This window comes from Oncorhynchus masou, chromosome 25, assembly GCF_036934945.1.
Source record: "Oncorhynchus masou masou isolate Uvic2021 chromosome 25, UVic_Omas_1.1, whole genome shotgun sequence".
Classification (NCBI taxonomy): domain Eukaryota; kingdom Metazoa; phylum Chordata; class Actinopteri; order Salmoniformes; family Salmonidae; genus Oncorhynchus; species Oncorhynchus masou.
Window position 1 is genome coordinate 48,468,872 of NC_088236.1, and position 19,050 is coordinate 48,487,921.

General features: G+C 43.0%; 1 protein-coding gene across 3 annotated transcripts in view; it reads left to right on the forward strand.

The window, feature by feature from the left end:
* The first annotated feature begins 865 nt into the window (after nucleotides 1-865).
* Nucleotides 866-19,050, forward strand: part of LOC135514429 (transducin-like enhancer protein 1) — a 36,443-nt gene continuing 18,258 nt past the window's right edge. For all 3 annotated transcript variants that reach the window (XM_064937924.1, XM_064937925.1, XM_064937927.1), the window contains exons 1-4: nucleotides 866-1,894; nucleotides 2,256-2,356; nucleotides 2,803-2,866; nucleotides 3,213-3,257. In XM_064937924.1, coding sequence (XP_064793996.1) covers nucleotides 1,871-1,894; nucleotides 2,256-2,356; nucleotides 2,803-2,866; nucleotides 3,213-3,257 — 234 coding nt within the window. In that variant the 5' untranslated portion in view covers nucleotides 866-1,870. The remainder of the gene's footprint in view (nucleotides 1,895-2,255; nucleotides 2,357-2,802; nucleotides 2,867-3,212; nucleotides 3,258-19,050) is intronic.

Below are 19,050 nucleotides of genomic sequence, written 5' to 3' on the forward strand. Positions count from 1 at the left end.
TGCGGTCTTCACCGCACCTGCCAGGCAGTTAATTCATCCTCACTCTCGTCATGTTCAATTTTCTTCTGTAGCACTCTATATTTATTCTTAATATGTTCCACTTTCTTCCTTTTTCCCTTCCAGCCTTCTTACCAACCTCTATGGGTTCCTCTGACCATTTAGGGGTATTTGCCATCTTCCCTATTCCTCAAGACTGCTGAGAAAACTTGAGACCACAACTTGTTCCTCTATACTATTGTTGTTTTTATCCCCACCAAGTAAATGTTTATGTTTATTTTCGCTTCCCTCATGGAACCCAGCCGTGTCAACGAATTCACTTTGTCAACCGGGCTACAGGAAGGGGTCATCACTGGTTACCACCAAGCCCCCAAACATGACTCTCAGCTGCGTGACATACGTCATCCATTTGGGAACCAGGCGTGTCTGTATAGCCTCCCATTATGGCTACAGTATATTCACCTGGTGAAGACACAACTACAAACTTCAAATAGCAGGGCGTTCAAGGAATTGGTCTGATGGGGGATTCGTGATGTCATCGCGCATTTAATGACCTTTAACGGCACCACGTTACTTTGATTGATAGCTGCGATCTGTCACTCTTCAGTAGCTAGCTGCTTTGTGCGCCATTCCTTGCTAAACCTATCAGTCATTCGGGATTGGCTAGTGTCTGTGTTGCTCAAACTAATCGCCAGGCTTGAATACATTTATAGAAAATCTATTGGTGGATTCTACAAATCGCATCATTTTGCCACGTGAAAAGACCTGTGGCTATTGGCCTGAGTAATTTTCGGGGGCGGTTCCTTTTCTGGTTAGCTAGCACTGGCTTTTCCCATTATCTGGCACTGGCTTTTCCCATGAGGTGAGCTTGAACCTGGGTGAAAAGGGATTGCATTCGTTATGGAACTGGGCTACCTCCGGGCGTGTGCCAGGTTCCCCATCCAAAACCCATGGCTAAATAGGTTCAAAACAAAAGTGAAGTAGCCTAGGCTAGATTAAGCACTTGTAGTAAAGATTTGCTTGATAAAAACGCTATATCTACCTTCCTAATGAAAATTCGTTTAAAAAAATCGAACATGTATTTTATGGACGATCGTTCTGTGCTGACAATTTGACCAAGCGGTACAGATTGCGGTTCGATTTGAGATAGGCGCTCCTCGCTGCGTTTGCCCGTTCACCATAGAGCGGTGCACCGCGGCTCAGGTTAATAGAACTCCCTCCGTCTGAAACCGGGTGAGAAAGTTGCCTTTGAGGCAAGCTAACATTATATTTTGTTGTGCTGGTATAGTGGGGGTTGTTATTACCAAAACATTTACGAAACCTTTCTTGCACAACACCCCCCACCCCCATTTACTCGAATACAGGTTATTCTTCGGATAACGAATATTAATTTATACCAAGCATTCACCGCAAGTCAAATTGCAATTAACTTCTGTGGATTTGTTTCAGCAGCCTACGCTTCTCATGACCGCGTTGTGGGTTTGGCTTGTTGACGAACTGGAGTTTCGGGCTATTCGGATATTGCTGGGTGGACAGGATTACACGGTCTACATGAATAGGAGGACTCGTAGGATACTTTTTTTTGTCCTCACCTGTTCTTTTTCTCCCTTCTATGGTTAATACATGATCGTATGCTGGAGTAGCCTACAGCGAGAGAAAAGGAGATTCTTACATGCATCATTCACCGGAGCACCGCTGATAGAGTTGACGGGAGATCTATGAGGACAAATGGTCGGACTTGTTTGTGGCATTTAACGGACAGTCTCGGAAGGAGCTAGGATGAGTTTATCGTAACCTGGAGCATCCTCGCGCCTGTCCCTATTTTGTTAGCAGACGGGTTTATCAGCAACCGGGCATCTGCCGAGGTAGAACGATGTATCCCCAGGGTCGACACCCGGTAAGGTTGGCCAGTGAAACGCATTTCCCATCCGCAGATTCTCTGCACTCATTTGTCATGTTGAACCATTTTAGCATTTGTATAGCTCTGTATGCCCACGATGGCGGGTTGGTCGAAGTTCCTTTGTTTGTCATTGCCTTTAGCGGCTGTCGGCATGTAACATTTCTGTAATGAGTTTATCATGATGCACTCCCAGTAATTAGGGCAAGACGTATATCGCACATGGCAGCGAATGCCATATAGCTTTTTGTTTAATTCACTACTAATTAGCCTACAGCTAAAGTATTTGAAATGCTTCATCAGATGCAGAAACACAGGTTTTGAATGATGTGTTTTCTTATTTAAATGTTCTTATTTTTAGACACCCCACCAGGCCCCAGGCCAACCTTTCAAATTCACCATCCCAGAGTCACTGGACCGCATCAAAGAGGAGTTTCAGTTTCTCCAAGCTCAGTACCACAGGTGAGTGGCTGTTCAACACACAAATACTCTGAGGCCAAGATGTCACTTTGCGTGCTCAGACTGTATAGGTCTAAGACATGCAGATGTAATTGTTGAGCCAGAGGGGTGGCGTCTGAGGTCAGATTATTATAAATCCCCTCTTATTCCCCATGTGTGCAACTGCATGTTGCTGTCTTTGGGACTAGTGAGGGGTAAAGCAGTGAGCTGGAATGCCCTGCATGATCACAGTATCAGGCAGTAGGCTATATTGCTGCTACTATAGCCCTAGACCTATAACTTCTGTTACTGGAAAAGTGTAAACAAATATTTCTCTTCCATGATTCCAAGAGGTTTAGATGACCATGTTTATCTGAACTGATTTTTGAATGTTTTCTGGTTGTGCTCAGGATTGGTGATGGTATCTGAGGCCTCTTACTTTGTTTTGATTGTGTCCCTGTCTTCGGCAGTTTGAAATTGGAGTGTGAGAAGCTGGCCAGTGAGAAGACAGAGATGCAGAGGCATTATGTTATGGTGAGTCCAATCAGCACAATCTATGTTCAACTCTCAACCAGTCAACTCGTAGATGTTAACACTGTCAATGTGTGGCTAGATATAATTGCCACATTGTACATGCAAGCTTACGGTTAACTCTTATTGTTGCTCACACACACATGAACAGGACGACACACTCACTCATCATTTACAAACACACATTGTCTTTCACATGCTGTGCTCAATGATTTCCAGTACATTATTGAGTTGAATACCACATTTTGAGGTTGTTTTGTCTCTCTTATGGCCAAGAAGCAGTCTACATTGAGATGTAGGAAATTGGAATTTACTGTAATCCTAGTAACTCCAACTCTGTCATCCACAGTACTATGAAATGTCTTACGGGCTGAACATTGAAATGCACAAACAGGTAAGCCTCACACACTCTTCTCTCTCTCTCTCTCTCTCTCTCTCTCTCCTCTATAGTGTGTGTGTGGGTTCACCCAGGGAATGAGCTTTTAGCCTGCCAGGGAACTGGAGTGTGTTTTATCAGAGTTTATCAATGATAGATGGTGCTCTGTTTCTCTCTAGTTAGACCCGGTGATACGAGCCCATAGGCAGGATGAATTACTCTGATTGATTGGTATTGTCTGGGGGAGTAGCCTGTTTTATTGCATTGAAGAGGCTGGGCTGGGGAAGGCATAGGAATCAATCACGGAACTCCCTGATCCAGGAAATGCAAAGGAGCACTCCCATATATCACACACACAAGTTTGCCCCACAGGACCAGAGCACTCTGGCTCATAGCATTTACCAGTAATTACCACAGAAATCGATTGGTCAGGACAGAGGAAATTGGAGGTGGATTGGCCTGGGTGGTTTGCTGAGGGAGGATTTATGTGGGTTCTATGTCTCTCCCCCTCTCTCTTTCTGATACTAATGCATGCCTCCTATTGTGAGGGAGATGCCGTTTCTGCTCATTGTCTCCAGAGGGGCGTATTGTGAGTGATGTATCCGTACTGCCTCCTCACTTTAGCCTGTTGCTCTGGCCACTCCAGCTCCAGGCTAATGTGGCCTCTCCTTGGAGCAGTGGAAGCTGCTGAGAGGAGGACGGCTCATAATAATGGCTGGAACGGAGCAAATGGAATGGCATCAAACGCATGGAAACTATTTAAACTGACATTTTTGTCCGATAGCTGATATTTTCCTTGCCAAAAAAAAACGATACTGATATTTAGAATTTTAGCAGCCTTTTTAAGCATAATAGTACAGTTAAATAGTTAACACACACATGGACGCAGCGGTCCAAGGCACTGCATCTCAGTGCAAGAGGCGTCACTACAGTCCGGTTCGAATCCAGGCTGTATCACATCCGGTCGTGATTGGGAGTCCCATAGGGCGGCCCACAATTGGCCCAGCGTCATCCAGGTTTGGCCAGAGTAGGCCGTCATTGTATGTCCCCCATTACCAGTAAAACATAATCAAAACCTATTTCTTTCACTTACTTGCTGTGCTGTTTCGTTGTTCCGTCATTTCATTCTGAACCAGGATTTCATCATGCATGTCAAGCAGTGAAGTTTTAGCTGTGTCTGTCCATGGCCTCGCTTCCTCAGTGCGCACTGTCGGTTTCCATCTTGTTCCGCTGTGTATGTAGCATTTCACATAAACCCTGTTTTTTTTTGTCTGCATTGAAGTAGTGGTCCTTGTACATAGCATTGTATTGAGCATGGTGGCGACACAGTAAAGCGAGTGCCACCGAATCGCTTGTTCACAGCCTGCGTGCGGTTTTGTTGCGCAGTCGTTTCAATGCCATGACAGTGGGTATCACATCTGCAGGTGATGAGCTTATTTCTTGAGTCAGTTGTTCGAATCGAGCTTGTGAGTGTGTTCATGTTCTTAAATTCCATTGAAATGGCAGCAGCGGTATGACTACCAGCACATTCATGAGCATGCAATACGACTTTTTTCAGTACGAAATCCTCAGCGACCCTCTGTGCTGTCAGATTCCAAATGCTCATGGGGCTGATATTGCTGGTCCAAATGTCAGTCGTGAGGCTAATAGCAGTGACGTAATTGTATTAAAATGTTTATTCTTTTAATTATTTTTTATTTTTTGCAATGATTGCTATTACTGTGTAACTCTGGTAGGGCAACATCTGAAAAATAGCGCTCTTGGTAGTGTGTACTGGTGCTCGATCAGTCTGCGAAAGCCAGGATCACCTACGACAGAGAATTGTTGATTGTCAAGGGCAATGAATTCCACTATCTTGGCATTTTAATTAAATTTAGCTTTTGAGTTCTCTAGATGAAATTTTCTTACTCTTTCAAATGACTGTTCAACTTGTTGACTGCTCGATCCACACAGCAGATATTGTGGGTAAGGTTAGGAATGCTGTGTTGCACGTGTAGCGCTAAATTTTACATTGCGTCATTACTTCATGTACCTACATTATACAGGTATGCACATCAGCTTTGATATCGGTTTTGCACATCGGCGTTAAACCAGATATCGGGCTGATGCCGACATTGGCATTTTTGGCTAATATCGGCCGATTCCGATAAGTTCACCGATATATTGTGCATCCCTAATGGAAACTAGAGGTCGACCGATTAATCGTAATGTTGTCAAGTTCAAGTTTTCATAACAATCGGTATTTTTGGACAGAGATTTGGCTGATTTTTTTTATTTTATTTATTGTTAATTATTATTATTATTTTTTGTACACCTTGATTTAATCTTTATTTAACTAAGTCAGTTAACACATTCTTATTTTCAATGACGGCCTAGGAACGGTGTGTTAACTGCCTTGTTCAGGGGCAGAACGACAGATTTTTACCTTGTCAGCTGGGGATTCAATCTTGCAACCTTACAGTTAACTAGTCCAACGCTCTAACCACCTGATTACATTGCACTCCACGAGGAGCCTGTCTGTTACGCGAATGCAGTAAGCTAAGGTAAGTTGCTAGCTAGCACTAAACTTATCTTATAAAAAACAATCAATCAAATCAATCATAATCACTAGTTAACTACACATGGTTGATGATATTATCTAGTGCTTCCTGTGTTGCATGTAATCGATGCGGTGCGTATTCATGAAAAAGCTGTTGTTGCTCCAATGTGTGTATGGTTAGGTATAACCATAAACATCAATGCCTTTCTTAAAATCAATACACAAGTATATATTTTTAAACCTGCATATTTAGCTAAAAGAAATCCAGGTTAGCAGGCAATATTAACCAGGTGAAATTGTGCCACTTCTCTTGCGTTCATTGCACGCAGAGTCAGTGTATATACGACAGTTTGGGCCGCCTAATTTGCCAGAATTTTACGTAATTATGACATAACATTGACGGTTGTGCAATGTAACAGGAATATTTAGACTTATGGATGCCACCCGTTAGATAAAATACCGAACAGTTCCGTATTTCACTGAAAGAATTAACGTCTTGTTTTCGAGATGATAGTTTCTCGACCATATTAATGACCTAAGGCTCGTATTTCTGTGTGTTTATTATATCATAATTAAGCCTATGATTTGATAGAGCAGTCTGACTGAGGTGGTGGTAGGCAGCAGCAGGATCGTAAGCATTCATTCAAACAGCACTTTACTGCGTTTGCCAGCAGCTCTTCGCAATGCTTCAAAGCATTGCGCTGTTTATGACTTCAAGCCTATCAATTCCCAAGATTAGGCTGGCAATACTAAAGTACCTATTAGAGCAGTCTGACTGAGCGGTGGTAGGCACCAGCAGGCTCGTAAGCATTCATTCAAACAGCACTTTTGTGCGTTTTGCCAGCAGCTCTTCGCAGTGCTTCAAGCATTGCGCTGTTTATGACTTCAAGCCTATCAACTCCCGAGATTAGGCTGGTGTAACCGATGTGAAATGGCTAGCTAGTTAGCGGGGTGCGCGCTAATAGCGTTTCAAACGTCACTCGCTCTGAGACTTGGAGTGGTTGTTCCCCTTGCTCTGCATGGGTGACGCTGCTTCGAGGGTGGCTGTTGTCGATGTGTTCCTGGTTCGAGCCCAGGTAGGAGCGAGGAGTGGGACGAAAGCTATACTGTAATACTGGCAGTACTAAAGTGCCTATAAGAACATCCAATAGTCAAAGGTTAATGAAATACAAATGGTATAGAGAGAAATAGTTATATCATTCTTATAATAACTACAACCTAAAACTTCTTACCTGGGAGTATTGAAGACTCATGTTAAAAGGAACCACCAGTTTTCATATGTTCTCATGTTCTGAGCAAGGAACTTAAACTTCAGCTTTCTTACATGGCACATATTGCACTTTTACTTTCTTCTCCAACACTTTGTTTTTGCATTATTTTAATTGATTTTATTGATGTATTATATTAAGTGTTCATTCAGTATTGTTGTAATTGTCATTATTATAAATAAATAAAAAATTGGCTGATTTTTAATCGGTATCAGCTTTTTTTTTGGTCATCAATAATTGGTATCGGCGCTGAAAAATCATAATCGGTCGACCTCTAATGAAAACCATGATGTATTTGATACCATTCCATCTATTCCACGCCAGCCATTACCACAAGCCCGTCCTCCCCAATGAAGATGCCACCAACCTCCTGTGGCTTGGAGCTCCTGTCTCTGCTGCCTGGGTGTTTTGAGTTTTAGGATAATTGAGAGCAGGCCCGTTGTCCTGCTCAAATAAAGGTATTGGGGCTGAATTCTAAACTCACTCCTAGGGACTTTACGTAGATCCTAACGGAATTGAATGGAGCGCCATTAACTGGTATGGTATTAGGTCTAGCTCCTTCTTGCCCTCTGATAGGTTGAAATTTAGCCTATCCAGTCCTCGGGTGAACTACAGAACCAGCAGTACCTGAGAGTTAAAGGGCGACTGCACTTCCTGATTTGACCTTGTTTTTCAGCACTGCTTATTAAGAAATGGTAGCGGCCTTGACTGAAGGTAAACGAGAGTTTGATTTGGGTGTCTTTGACATTCAATCTCAGCAAACTGTAGCTAGTCAATTTGAGTTACACCATTATTGAAAGCAAGCTGGCAACACACATCAAACGTCATCAGGTTTGCTTGATGATGAGCTAGCTAGCTTCCTCTCACATTACATGTTAAGGAGATGCTATGTAAACTCCTCTCACTGTCAACAGCAAACTTAACATGTGTAAATATTTGTATGAACATAAGATTCAACAACTGAGACATAAACTGAACAAGTTCCACAGACATGTGACTAACAGAAATTGAATAATGTGTCAATGAACAAAGGGGGGGGGTCAAAATCAAAAGTAACAGTCAGTATCTGGTGTGGCCACCAACTACATTAAGTACTGCAGTGCATCTCCTCCTCATGGACTTTGCCAGTTCTTGCTGTGAGATGTTACCCCACTCTTCCACCAAGGCACCTGCAAGTTCCTGGACATTTCTGGGGGGAATGGCCCGAGCCCTCACCCTCCGATCCAACAGGTCCCAGACGTGCTCAATGGGAATGAGATCCGGGCTCTTCGCTGGCCATGGCAGAACACTGACATTCGTGTCGTGCAGGAAATCACGCACAGACTGAGCAGTATGGCTGGTGGTATTGTCATGCTGGAGGGTCATGTCAGGATGAGCCTGCAGGAAGGGTACCATATGTGGGAGGAGGATGTCTTCCCTGTAACGCACAGCGTTGATTGCCTGCAATGACAACAAGCTCAGTCCGATGATGCTGTGACACACTGCCCCAGACCATGACTGACCCGCCACCTCCAAATCGATTGGCTAGTTTCATTACAGTATCATAGGCTATCAAATAATGGCCTGTAGCTGTTAATGAATAATCAACAAAACTTAGCTACTTACCAACACACCAGTCTCATGTTTGACAGTTGACAGCCCAAGTAGAAACTAGTCGGATGTAATCCATATCCTGGACATATGCCCATGATTGTTGATCAACTTTATGGAATCCCATTTTCTATAGAGTAGCTATTTCCTGAGAAAGGGCAAGTACTAATCACACGTTTTGTCTGGTGAAGAGGTTCCAGTCGACAGGTTTGTTTTGCGTGACCGGGTGCCCTTGGTGAGCATGACTTGCTCATTTTCAACCATTCCATTGGTCCTCCACCTGCACAGGGCACCAGGCCATGTAAAGGCAGCTCGCCCAGTCTTTTCACAGAGAACACTGGGTCACAATAGGCAAAAGGGGGAATGAATTGTTGACGTACAGTGTATTCAGACCCCTTCACTTTTTATATTTTGTTGCGTTACAGCCTTATTCTAAAATTGAGGGGGGAAAACAATTTAATCAATCTTACACTACCCCATAATGACAAAGCAAAAACAGGATTTTTGTTTTCTCAAATGTGTGTGTAATGTAAAACATAAGTATTCAGACCTTTTACTCAGTACTTTGTTGAAGCACCTTTGGCAGCGATCATCGCCTCGAGTCTTCTTTGGTATGACCCTACAAGCTTGGCACACCTGTATTTAGCGAGTTTCTCCCATTCTTCTCTGCAGATCCTCTAAAGCTCTGTCAGGTTGGATGGACTACTCAAGGACATTCAGACACTTGTTCCGACTCCTGCGTTGTCTTGGCTGTGTGCTTAGGGTCGTTGTCCTGTTGGAAGGTGAACCTTCGCCCCAGTCTGAGGTCCTGAGTGCTCTGGAGCAGGTTTTCATCATGTATCTCGCTCTACTTTTGCTCAGTTTATCTTTCCCTCGATCCTAACTAGTCTCCTGGTCTCTGCCGCTGAAAAACTTCCCCATGCTGCCCCCATGTTTCACCGTAGGGATGGTTCCAGGTTTTCTCCAGACGTGACGCTTGGCATTCAGGCCAAAGAGTTTAATCTTGGTTTCATCAGACCGGAGAATCTCCTTTAGGTGCCTTTTTAGCAAACTCCAAGCGTGCTGTCATGTGCCTTTTACTGAGTGGCTTCTGTCTGGCCTCTCAACCATAAAGGCCTGATTTTGGGGGAGTGCTGCAGAGATGGTTGTCCTTTTAGAAGGTTCTTCCATCTCCACAGAGGAGCTCTGACAGAGTCACCATCGGGTTCTTGTATAGACAGATGTGTGCCTTTTCTAAATCTTGTCCAATCAATTGAATTTACCACAGGTGGACTCCAATCAAGTTGTAGAAACATCTCAAGGATGGTCAATGGAAACAACAGGATGCATCGGAGCTGAATTTCGAGTCTCATAGCAAAGAGTCTGAATACTTATGTAAATAAGGTATTTCTGTTTTTTTTATTTTTAGTAAATGTGCACATTTCTAAGCCCGTGTTCACTTTGAAATGATGGGGTATTGTGTGTAGATTGATGAGGAAATTTTTTTAAATTTTTATCCATTTTAGAATAAAGCTGTAACGAAATGTGGAAAAAGTCAAGGGGTCTGAATACATCCTGAATGCACTCAAGTAAGCCAAACCAACCCCTTAAGTCATGACAGTCACTTACCAAACTCTGTTTATGACCCATATTATCCTAATTACACTTTAGTCAATTTTGACACTGGAATTCATGTTTCTGACCCGTATCGATGCCACAGGCCATTTCAAACCAGAGAAGTTGGTTATAAAGGGCAGTTGATATTAAAGAGAGTGGGGTGGTTCTGAAATTCAACATATGTCCTCCTCGTCCCTGCAGGGCTCACTTTCTCTGCCACCTGGCAGGCCCTGTTGCTCTGGTCACACCCTCCGACCTATGACCTGAAGGCCTCCAATCACTGATATCCTAGGTTATGACTTGAGAACTCATCATGATTGGGATGTGTGGTTTGTTTTGTCACCTACTACCCTAGTTGAATGCTCTGCGAGAGCGTCAGTCTACTCAATGACGACAGGCGATCCTTTCAATGTAACCCTCTGGCATGTGTGATAACCACCATACTGTCTTGACTTTTGGAGTGTGTTTGGATAAGACACAGGCAGGTAAATCACACTTACCCACTTTGGCCCAAAGCTCTGGGTCACATGATTATTTCCTTAACCATCCCTTAATTAATCCCGTTAGCTCCCTCTAGTGATGTTACGTTTGATGCCAGTGATCCGATTCATGCATTGAAATCGCTAAGCAGTTTACTTCGAAGCAGTGGGCAGATACTTGTCACTTTATCAGAAGCATGTAATCACTGACAATTGAAGCGTTCTTTTGTCGAACAGCCACCTGATTGGTTTGGTAGAAGGCAAAAAGGCTACCCTGGTGCGACGTCATCTATAATAATTTGGCTGCTCTAAATTATTTTGGCCAGCAGGTACAACTACTGTACACTGTGTTGATCAAAGCCTCAAGTACAATTGACTGGAAATGCTCAATGCTTCAGGAAGCTTAATTTCTCTGTAACGAGCTCCCTCCCGCGTGTTTAGGGTCCTGTGTGGCTCAGTCGGTAGAGCATGGCGCTTGCAACGCCAAGCGTCGTGGGTTCGATTCCCGCTGGGGCCACCCATATGTAAAAGTAGTGGCCCCAGCCGACTTGTAAGTCGCTTTGGACAAAAGCGTCTGCTAAATGGGATATATATATATTATTTAGCTTAGCGGGAGTGTACTGGACACAGCCTATTCCTGGCCTGCAGTACCTATCTGCTGGCTAAGAATACCCCTCAGACATTCTGGGAAAGCACAGTGGGAGAGGCAGGTATTTTATTGCCTAGCCAGGTATTATAGGTTGTCTGGTGTGTTTCAAGGAGCTTGCCTACAGTGTGTGTGTGTGTGTGCTAATGATAAGCCTGTCAGGCCGGGCTTCTGAGGGCGTGTCACATGAGGACATGGCCTATAGCTGGGCTGCTAGAAGACTGGCTGGAGGAACTCAATTCATCAAATGTATTTTATAAAGCCCTTTTTACATCAACAGTTGCCACAGTGCTTTACAGATACCTAGCATAAAACCCCAAAGAGCAAGCAATGCAGAAGCGCAGTGGCTAGAAAAAACTCCCTAGACGGCAGGAACCTAGGAAGAAACCGATAGGAACCAGGCTCAGGGATGGCAAGTCCTCTTCTGGTAAAGCTGTGTTTTTATTTTATGGAGATTTGAGGCTGTATGTATCAAGCGTCCCAGAGAAGGAATGCTGATTTTAGGCTCAGTTTTGCCTTTTAGATCACAATGAATACAATTACATGGACAGGGGGGACCTGATCCTAGGTCGTCACTTCTGCAATGACAAACTTGATACATATGGCCCGCACTCCATTTTTCTCACCAGCTTTTCAAAGGAAAATGGTCTGCGTCGTGAGTGTCTGTGCGAGTGTGTGCATGTGTCTGAGTAATATCCCATTACTGCATTCGGAGGCTCCTCTAGTTCCCCCTGTACCCTGGCCCGCCTCGTATCAATTTGTTTGGCCGATATGTAATTTCAGCTGGATCATCTGATTTGCCCCCTCTGTGGGGATATAGGATATCCAGCCAATCGCAGTCACCTCCGGGGGCCGGATGCCCGGCCATGGTTATGAGAGTGGGACCAAATTAAATTAGTAGTGATGAGATTATTTTAAGCGCCGATGGGAGTGGAAGAATAGAAGAGTGAGACACGGTGAAACCTAATCTAAGGCTGACATGATAGCAAGGCTGGGGCTAGTCTTTGATTCACTGCTTTGTGTGTCTGTGTCTGCACCAGAGTATGTGAGCAAAGCTGGAGTGGTGCTAGGAACAGAGCGTGTCCATTTTTAAATGGAGTGCTGGAGCATCGTCCTTCTCGCCTGCTCCAGTAGAGCTCAGGGCATACCCGTCCCAGCATGCATTTGTAGGCTACTTGTGTGCTGCAATATCCCCTAGCGTTAGCTGCTGTCATGGAATTCACAAAATATTTTCATAAGGAAACTGTTAAAACACTTGGGTGCAAAATCATGGTGACTTACAAAGATGAGGAGCACCAAGAGGAAGAGCGGGAGTGCAGTGATGTAGTGTTCACAACAAAAGAGTCATTGTGAATCTGAAAATATATGGTGTACTTACGTGCACTTGCTAACAGAAAGGAATGAGGTGGGTAGCTAGTGTGTATAAATAAAAAATCTGATCTCTTAAGTTGATTTCATTTTCGTTCTATTATCTATTCAATAGGCTATTGTTGATTTTGGCTCAATAGGCCTGACATATATTACCTCTTTCATGGAGCATTCTGTTTTGCTAGGGTTATTTTGGCTAAAAACATTTAGGCCTACCTAATAGAGAAAAAAAAAATGTATGCCTCCTGCCGAGCCTGGCAAGAGTGTGTTCTCCGCTGCTGGCCTTCTTTCCAGGCACCATTGCATGAGCCTGAAGCTTGACGTTCATGCCAAACTAGTATGTCACACACGCAAATGCTTTACAATTGTATTTACAGTGGGGCAAAAAAGTATTTAGTCAGACACCAATTGTGCAAGTTCTCCCACTTAAAGATGAGGCCTGTAATTTTCATCATAGGTACACTTCAACTATGACAGACAAAATGAGAAAAAGAAATCCAGAAAATTACATTGAAGGATTTTTAATGAATTTATTTGCAAATTATGGTGGAAAATAAGTATTTGGTCAATAACAAAAGTTTCTCAATACTTTGTTATATACCCTGTGTTTGCAATGACAGAGGTCAAACATTTTCTGTCTTCACAAGGTTCACACACTGTTGCTGGTATTTTGGCCCATTCCTCCATGCAGATCTCCTCGAGAGCAGTGATGTTTCGGGGCTGCTGCTGGGCAACACGGCCTTTCAACTCCCTCCAAAAACTTACTACGGGGTTGAGATCTGGCGACTGGCTAGGCCACTCCAGGACTTTGAAATGCTTCTTACAAAGCCACTCCTTCGTTGCCCGGGTGGTGTGTTCGGGATCATTGTCCTGCTGAAAGACCTGAAGATGTTCTTATAGGCACTATAGTATTGCCAGTGTAACAGTATAGCTTCCGTCCCTCTCCTCGCCCCTACCTGGGCTCAAACCAGGAACACCTCGACAACAGCCACACTCGAAGCAGCGTTACCCATCGCTCCACAAAAGCCGAGGCCCATTAGGCTGATGGGCTTGAAGTCATAAACAGCGCTGTGCTTGCGAAGAGCTGGTGGCAAAATGCACATGCTGTTTCAATGAATGCTTACGAGCCTGCTGCTGCCTACCATCGCTCAGTCCGACTGCTTTATCAAATCAGACTTAATTCTATCATAATAACAGACAGAAATACGAGCCTTTGGTCATTAATATGGTCGTATCCGGAAACTATCATTTCGAAAACAAAACGTTAATTCTTTCAGTGAAATACGGAACTGTTTGGTATTTTAAATATTCTTGTTACATTGCACAACCTTCAATGTTATGTCATAATTACGTAAAATTCTGGTAAATTAGTTTGCAATGAGCCAGGCGGCCCAAACTGTTGCATATACCCTGACTCTGCGTGCAAAGAGAAATTACACAATTTCACCTGGTTAATATTGCCTGCCAACCTGGATTTCTTTTAGCTAAATATGCAGGTTTAAAAATAGATATTTCTGTGTATTGAATTTAAGAAAGGCATTGGTGTTTATGGTTAGGTACAGTCGTCCAACATTTGTGCTTTTTTTGCAAATGCGTTTGTTAAATCATCCCCCAGCATTGCATCGATTACGTGCAACGCAGGACATGCTATAACTAGTAAATATGATTGATTGGTTGTTTTTTATAAGATAAGTTTAATGCTAGCTACCAACTTACCTTGGCTTCTACTCCATTCGCGTAACAGGCAGGCTCCTCGTGGAGTGCAATGAGAGGCAGGTGGTTAGAGCGTTGGACGAGTTAACTGTAAGGTTGCAGGATTGGATCCCCCAAGCTGACAAGGTAAAAATCTGTCGTTCTGCCCCTGTTCCTAGGCCGTCATTGAAAATAGGAATGTGTTCTTAACTGACTTGCCTAGTTAAATAAAGGTATAAATAAAATAAAAAATCGGCGCCCAAAAATACAGATTTCCGATTGTTATGAAAACTTGAAATCGGCCCTAATTAATTGGCCATTCCGATTGAATCGGTCAACCTCTAACATGGTTTGCGGGTGTGAGGTCAGTTGGACGTACTGCCAAATTCTCTCAAACAACGTTGAAGGTGGCTTGTGTTGTAAAAATGAACATTATTAAGTGCTCTGGCAACAGCTCTGGCGCACATTGCTGCAGTCACAGCATGCCAATTGCACGCTCTCTCAACTTGAGACATCTGTGGCATTGATTTGTGTGACAAAACTGCACCATTTAGTGGCCTTTTATTGTCCCCAGTAGGGTTGCATATTTTGGGATATATTCAGAGGCGGGAATTAACGGAAATATATGCAAATTAATACCATTTAAATGTAGATGTTTTTTGCATTGGATATATTTACCATATCATGTGGAGACAGAAACATAAACCATTTACCTTATAATAAGTAGAGATTGCAAATGATTAAATCCCTCCAATAGAAATAAAAAAATAATTTAGTTACGAATTGAACTTTAATTAAATTAGTTAACTCTTCACATAGGATGATTTCACCAAACAACAAAAGAAAGGGAATATTGAATGATCCCCAATGATCCATCGCATCTCCCTAAAGTATTTTCAACATAATGATAGTCTAGACACTAAAGCTTTGGTTGTCTTCCTCTCAGGCTTCCATGTCTTCTCCCTGGACCTCCTCATTGTCCACCTCTTGAACATCAGACTCTGAGGCCTCATCTTCACTCTCACTTTCCAACCTTGTTGATGATAGCTCGTTGTCAGGCTCAAAAAGCCAAAAATTTGGCCGGATAGCGACCAATTTCTCAACCCTTGTATTGGTCAGCCTGTTGCGTGCTTTGCTTTGTGTGTTCCCAAACAAGGACCAATTGCACTCTGAGGTGGCTGATGTTGGTGGGATTTGGACGATGATGGAGGCAACAGTCCCCTCAGATCCACAGTCCCTTCCACCAGGTGGCTGATGAGATGTTGGCATGACTGCCATATTGGAAGTGTACTTCACCAGACTGCCGAGAACCTTGCCCTCATCCAGGCCAAGGTGGCGAGACACGGTAGTGATGACACACCATAGGCCTTGTTGATCTCTGCAACCGACAGGATGCTCTTGCCGGCATACTTGGGGTCCAACATGTATGCTGCTGCGTGTATCAGCTTCAAGCAGATGTCTTCACGCTTTTTGATGTATTTCAGAACTGCAGTTTCCTCTGTTTGGAGCACAGTGAAGTGGGCAGGGCAGTACGGATTTCTTCTCTTACATCTGCAAGCAGAGTCTGAACATCAGACAGGATGGCATTGTCTTCCTCAATCCGTGCAATGGCTATTGCTATAGGTTTTAGGCTGCTTACCACTCTCTCCCAAAATACATCATCCAGTAGGATCCTATTGATGGGGCTGTCCATATCTGCAGACTGTGATATGGCCATTTCTTGGAGAGACTCCTTCCCCTCCAGGAGACTGTCAAACATGATGACAATACCACCCCAACGGTTGTTGCTGGACATCTTCAATGTGGTGCGCTTATTCTTTTCACTTTGCTTGGTGAGGTAGATTGCTGCTATTCCTTGATGACCCTTCACATACCTAATCATTTCTTTGGCTCTCTTGTAGAGTGTATCCCTTGTTTTAGGTGCCAGGATGTCATTGTGGAGCAGATTCAATGCATGAGCAGCACTACCAATGAGTGTGATGTGAGGGTAGGACTCCTCCACTTTAGGCCAAGCAGCCTTCATGTTCACAGCATTGTCTGTCACCAGTGCAAATACCTTCTGTGGTCCAAGGTCATGGTTGACTGCCTTCAGCTCATCTGCAATGAGACCGGTGTGTCTGTTGTCGCTTGTCTGTGCTCTTGTAGAGGTAAGAAGTTTTAGGTTGTAGTTATAAGAATTATAGGACTATTTCCCTCTATACCATTTGTATTTCAATAACCTTTGACTATTGGATGTTCTTATAGGCACTTTAGTATTGCTAGTGTAACAGTATAGCTTCCGTCCCTCTCCTCGCTCCTCCCTGGGCTCGAACCAGCAACACAACGACAATTAGCGCTCGCTAACTAGCTAGCGATTTCACTTCGGTTACACAAGCCTCATCTCGGGAGTTGATAGGCTTGAATTCATAAACAGCGCAATGCTTGACACACAACGAAGAGCTGCTGGCAATATGCACGAAAGTGCTGTTTGAATGAATGTTTACCCTCCTGCTTCTGTCTACCAGTCAGATACTTAGATACATGTATGCTTGTATGCTCAGTCAGATTATATGCAACGCAGGACACGGTAGATAATATTTAGTAATATCATCAACCATGTGTAGTTAACTAGTAATTATGATTGATTGTTTTTTTATAAGATAAGTTTAAAGCTAGCTAGCAACTTACCTTGGCTTACTGCATTCGCATAACAGGCTCCTTGTGGAGTGCAATGAGAGAGGCAGGTCGTTATTGCGTTGGACTAGTTAACTGTAAGGTTGCAAGATTGGATCCCCCGAGCTGACAAGGTGAAAATCTGTCGTTCTGCCCCTGAACAGGGCAGTTAACCCACCGTTCCTAGGCCGTCATTGAAAATAAGAATGTGTTCTTAACTGATTTGCCTAGTTAAATAAAGGTATTTAAAAAATATAAATAAACATTTAAATAAAAAAAATCGGAGCCCAAATATACCAATTTCCGATTGTTGTGAAAACTTGAAATCGGCCCTAATTAATCGCCCATTGCGATTTAATTTGTCGACCTCCTTCCAATACACGTTGCCTGTGGGCATCAGAGGTGAACCAGTTGCATATACAGCTCAAACGAGACATTCATCACCATTTCTCTGACTACGTTCCTCCATTAAGTAAAAAAAACTTCGGAATCCAGGAGAACCATGAACTGTTGCTATCGATAAGGTGTCTGATTTCATAATTTTCACCTTGAATAGAAGTAGAGGGACTTTTGTCAGAGGTTGTTTGCTGTGAGCGCTGATGGAACTTTATACACTTGGCAAGATGATTCTGCTTCTTTGTTGCATTCTTTACATATGATTTGGCACAGCTTTTGCAAATGTACACAGCTTTTCCTTCTACATTAGCTGCAATGAAATGTCGCCACACATCAGATAGTGCCCGTGGCATTTTCCTGTAAAGATTAGAAAAAACGAGTAGAAAAAAGACAATTCCATGTACAGATAAATAGTTAAGCAGTTAGATTAAACAACTCCTTTGTAAGATACATGTTTTAAAATTAAACATGTATGGAAACAGGTGAATTTACTAATTAACAAAAAATAATGTATTTGTTAAATCCCAAATTGTTTGCATAGTCAACTTACACACACGCTTATCCCACCAGACATACCACCAGGGGTCTTTTCATAGTCCCCAAATCCAGAACAAATTCCAGAAACGTACAGTATTATATAGAGCCCTTATTGCATGGAACTTGCTCTCAAATATTGCTCAAATAAACAGCAAACCTGATATCAAAAAACAGATAAAGCAACACCTCGTGGCACAACGCCTATTTGATCTAGATAGTGTGTGTGTATGCATTGATATGTAGGCTACTTGTGCCTTTTTAAAAATGTATGTAGGTCTGTCCTTGAGCTGTTCTTGTCTAATGATGTTCTGTATTATGTTTTGTGTGGACCCCAGGAAGAGTAGCTGCTGCTTTTGCAACAGCTAATTTGGGATCCTAATAAAATACCAATTACCAAAAATCTCATTAGTGTACAAGATCTTGAAAATCAGCTGCACACATGTGGTGGAAGATGCAGAGAGTTGCAATTCTGTTGAATTGGGGATAGTTCAACCAAAATATGTTAAGACCTAGAATTGCCTTGTGTATCCCACAAAAATGGTTCACTGTTATAAGCTAACTTTTTTTGAAGAATTTTAAGCAAAATTCCTCAAACTTCACATGGAATATTTCAGGCTAAATTTCATGTAGCCTATTTGAAATGATGAGCGCTTCTTACTGTCACATTTTCATGTTTATTAAAGTACTTTTCATTAAAATCAAATGGTTTTGTTTCAATACTTCAAAGCCAAATGGTAGGTCCAAGTAGTCACAAAAATAGATTGTTGGTTAAATTGTGATTTTTAATTTTGAAATTGATGGAGCGAATTTGGAGTAGCAGCTTTTCCTCACTGCTTGGATTTCCAACAGCTAAACTCCACTCACATGCTCTTATTTGCACACGTATGTCTGTGGTGCACTCGAACGTATGTATGCGCACAACTGCATGTGCCCCCCCCAAGTTAATTGTGTGAATGGAGTCATTCATACCCATATTGACTAATATGTGTTGTGTGCATTGAGCCCATGTCGTGACCGATAGCAGCAGTTGCTCCTATGAGCAGTTAGA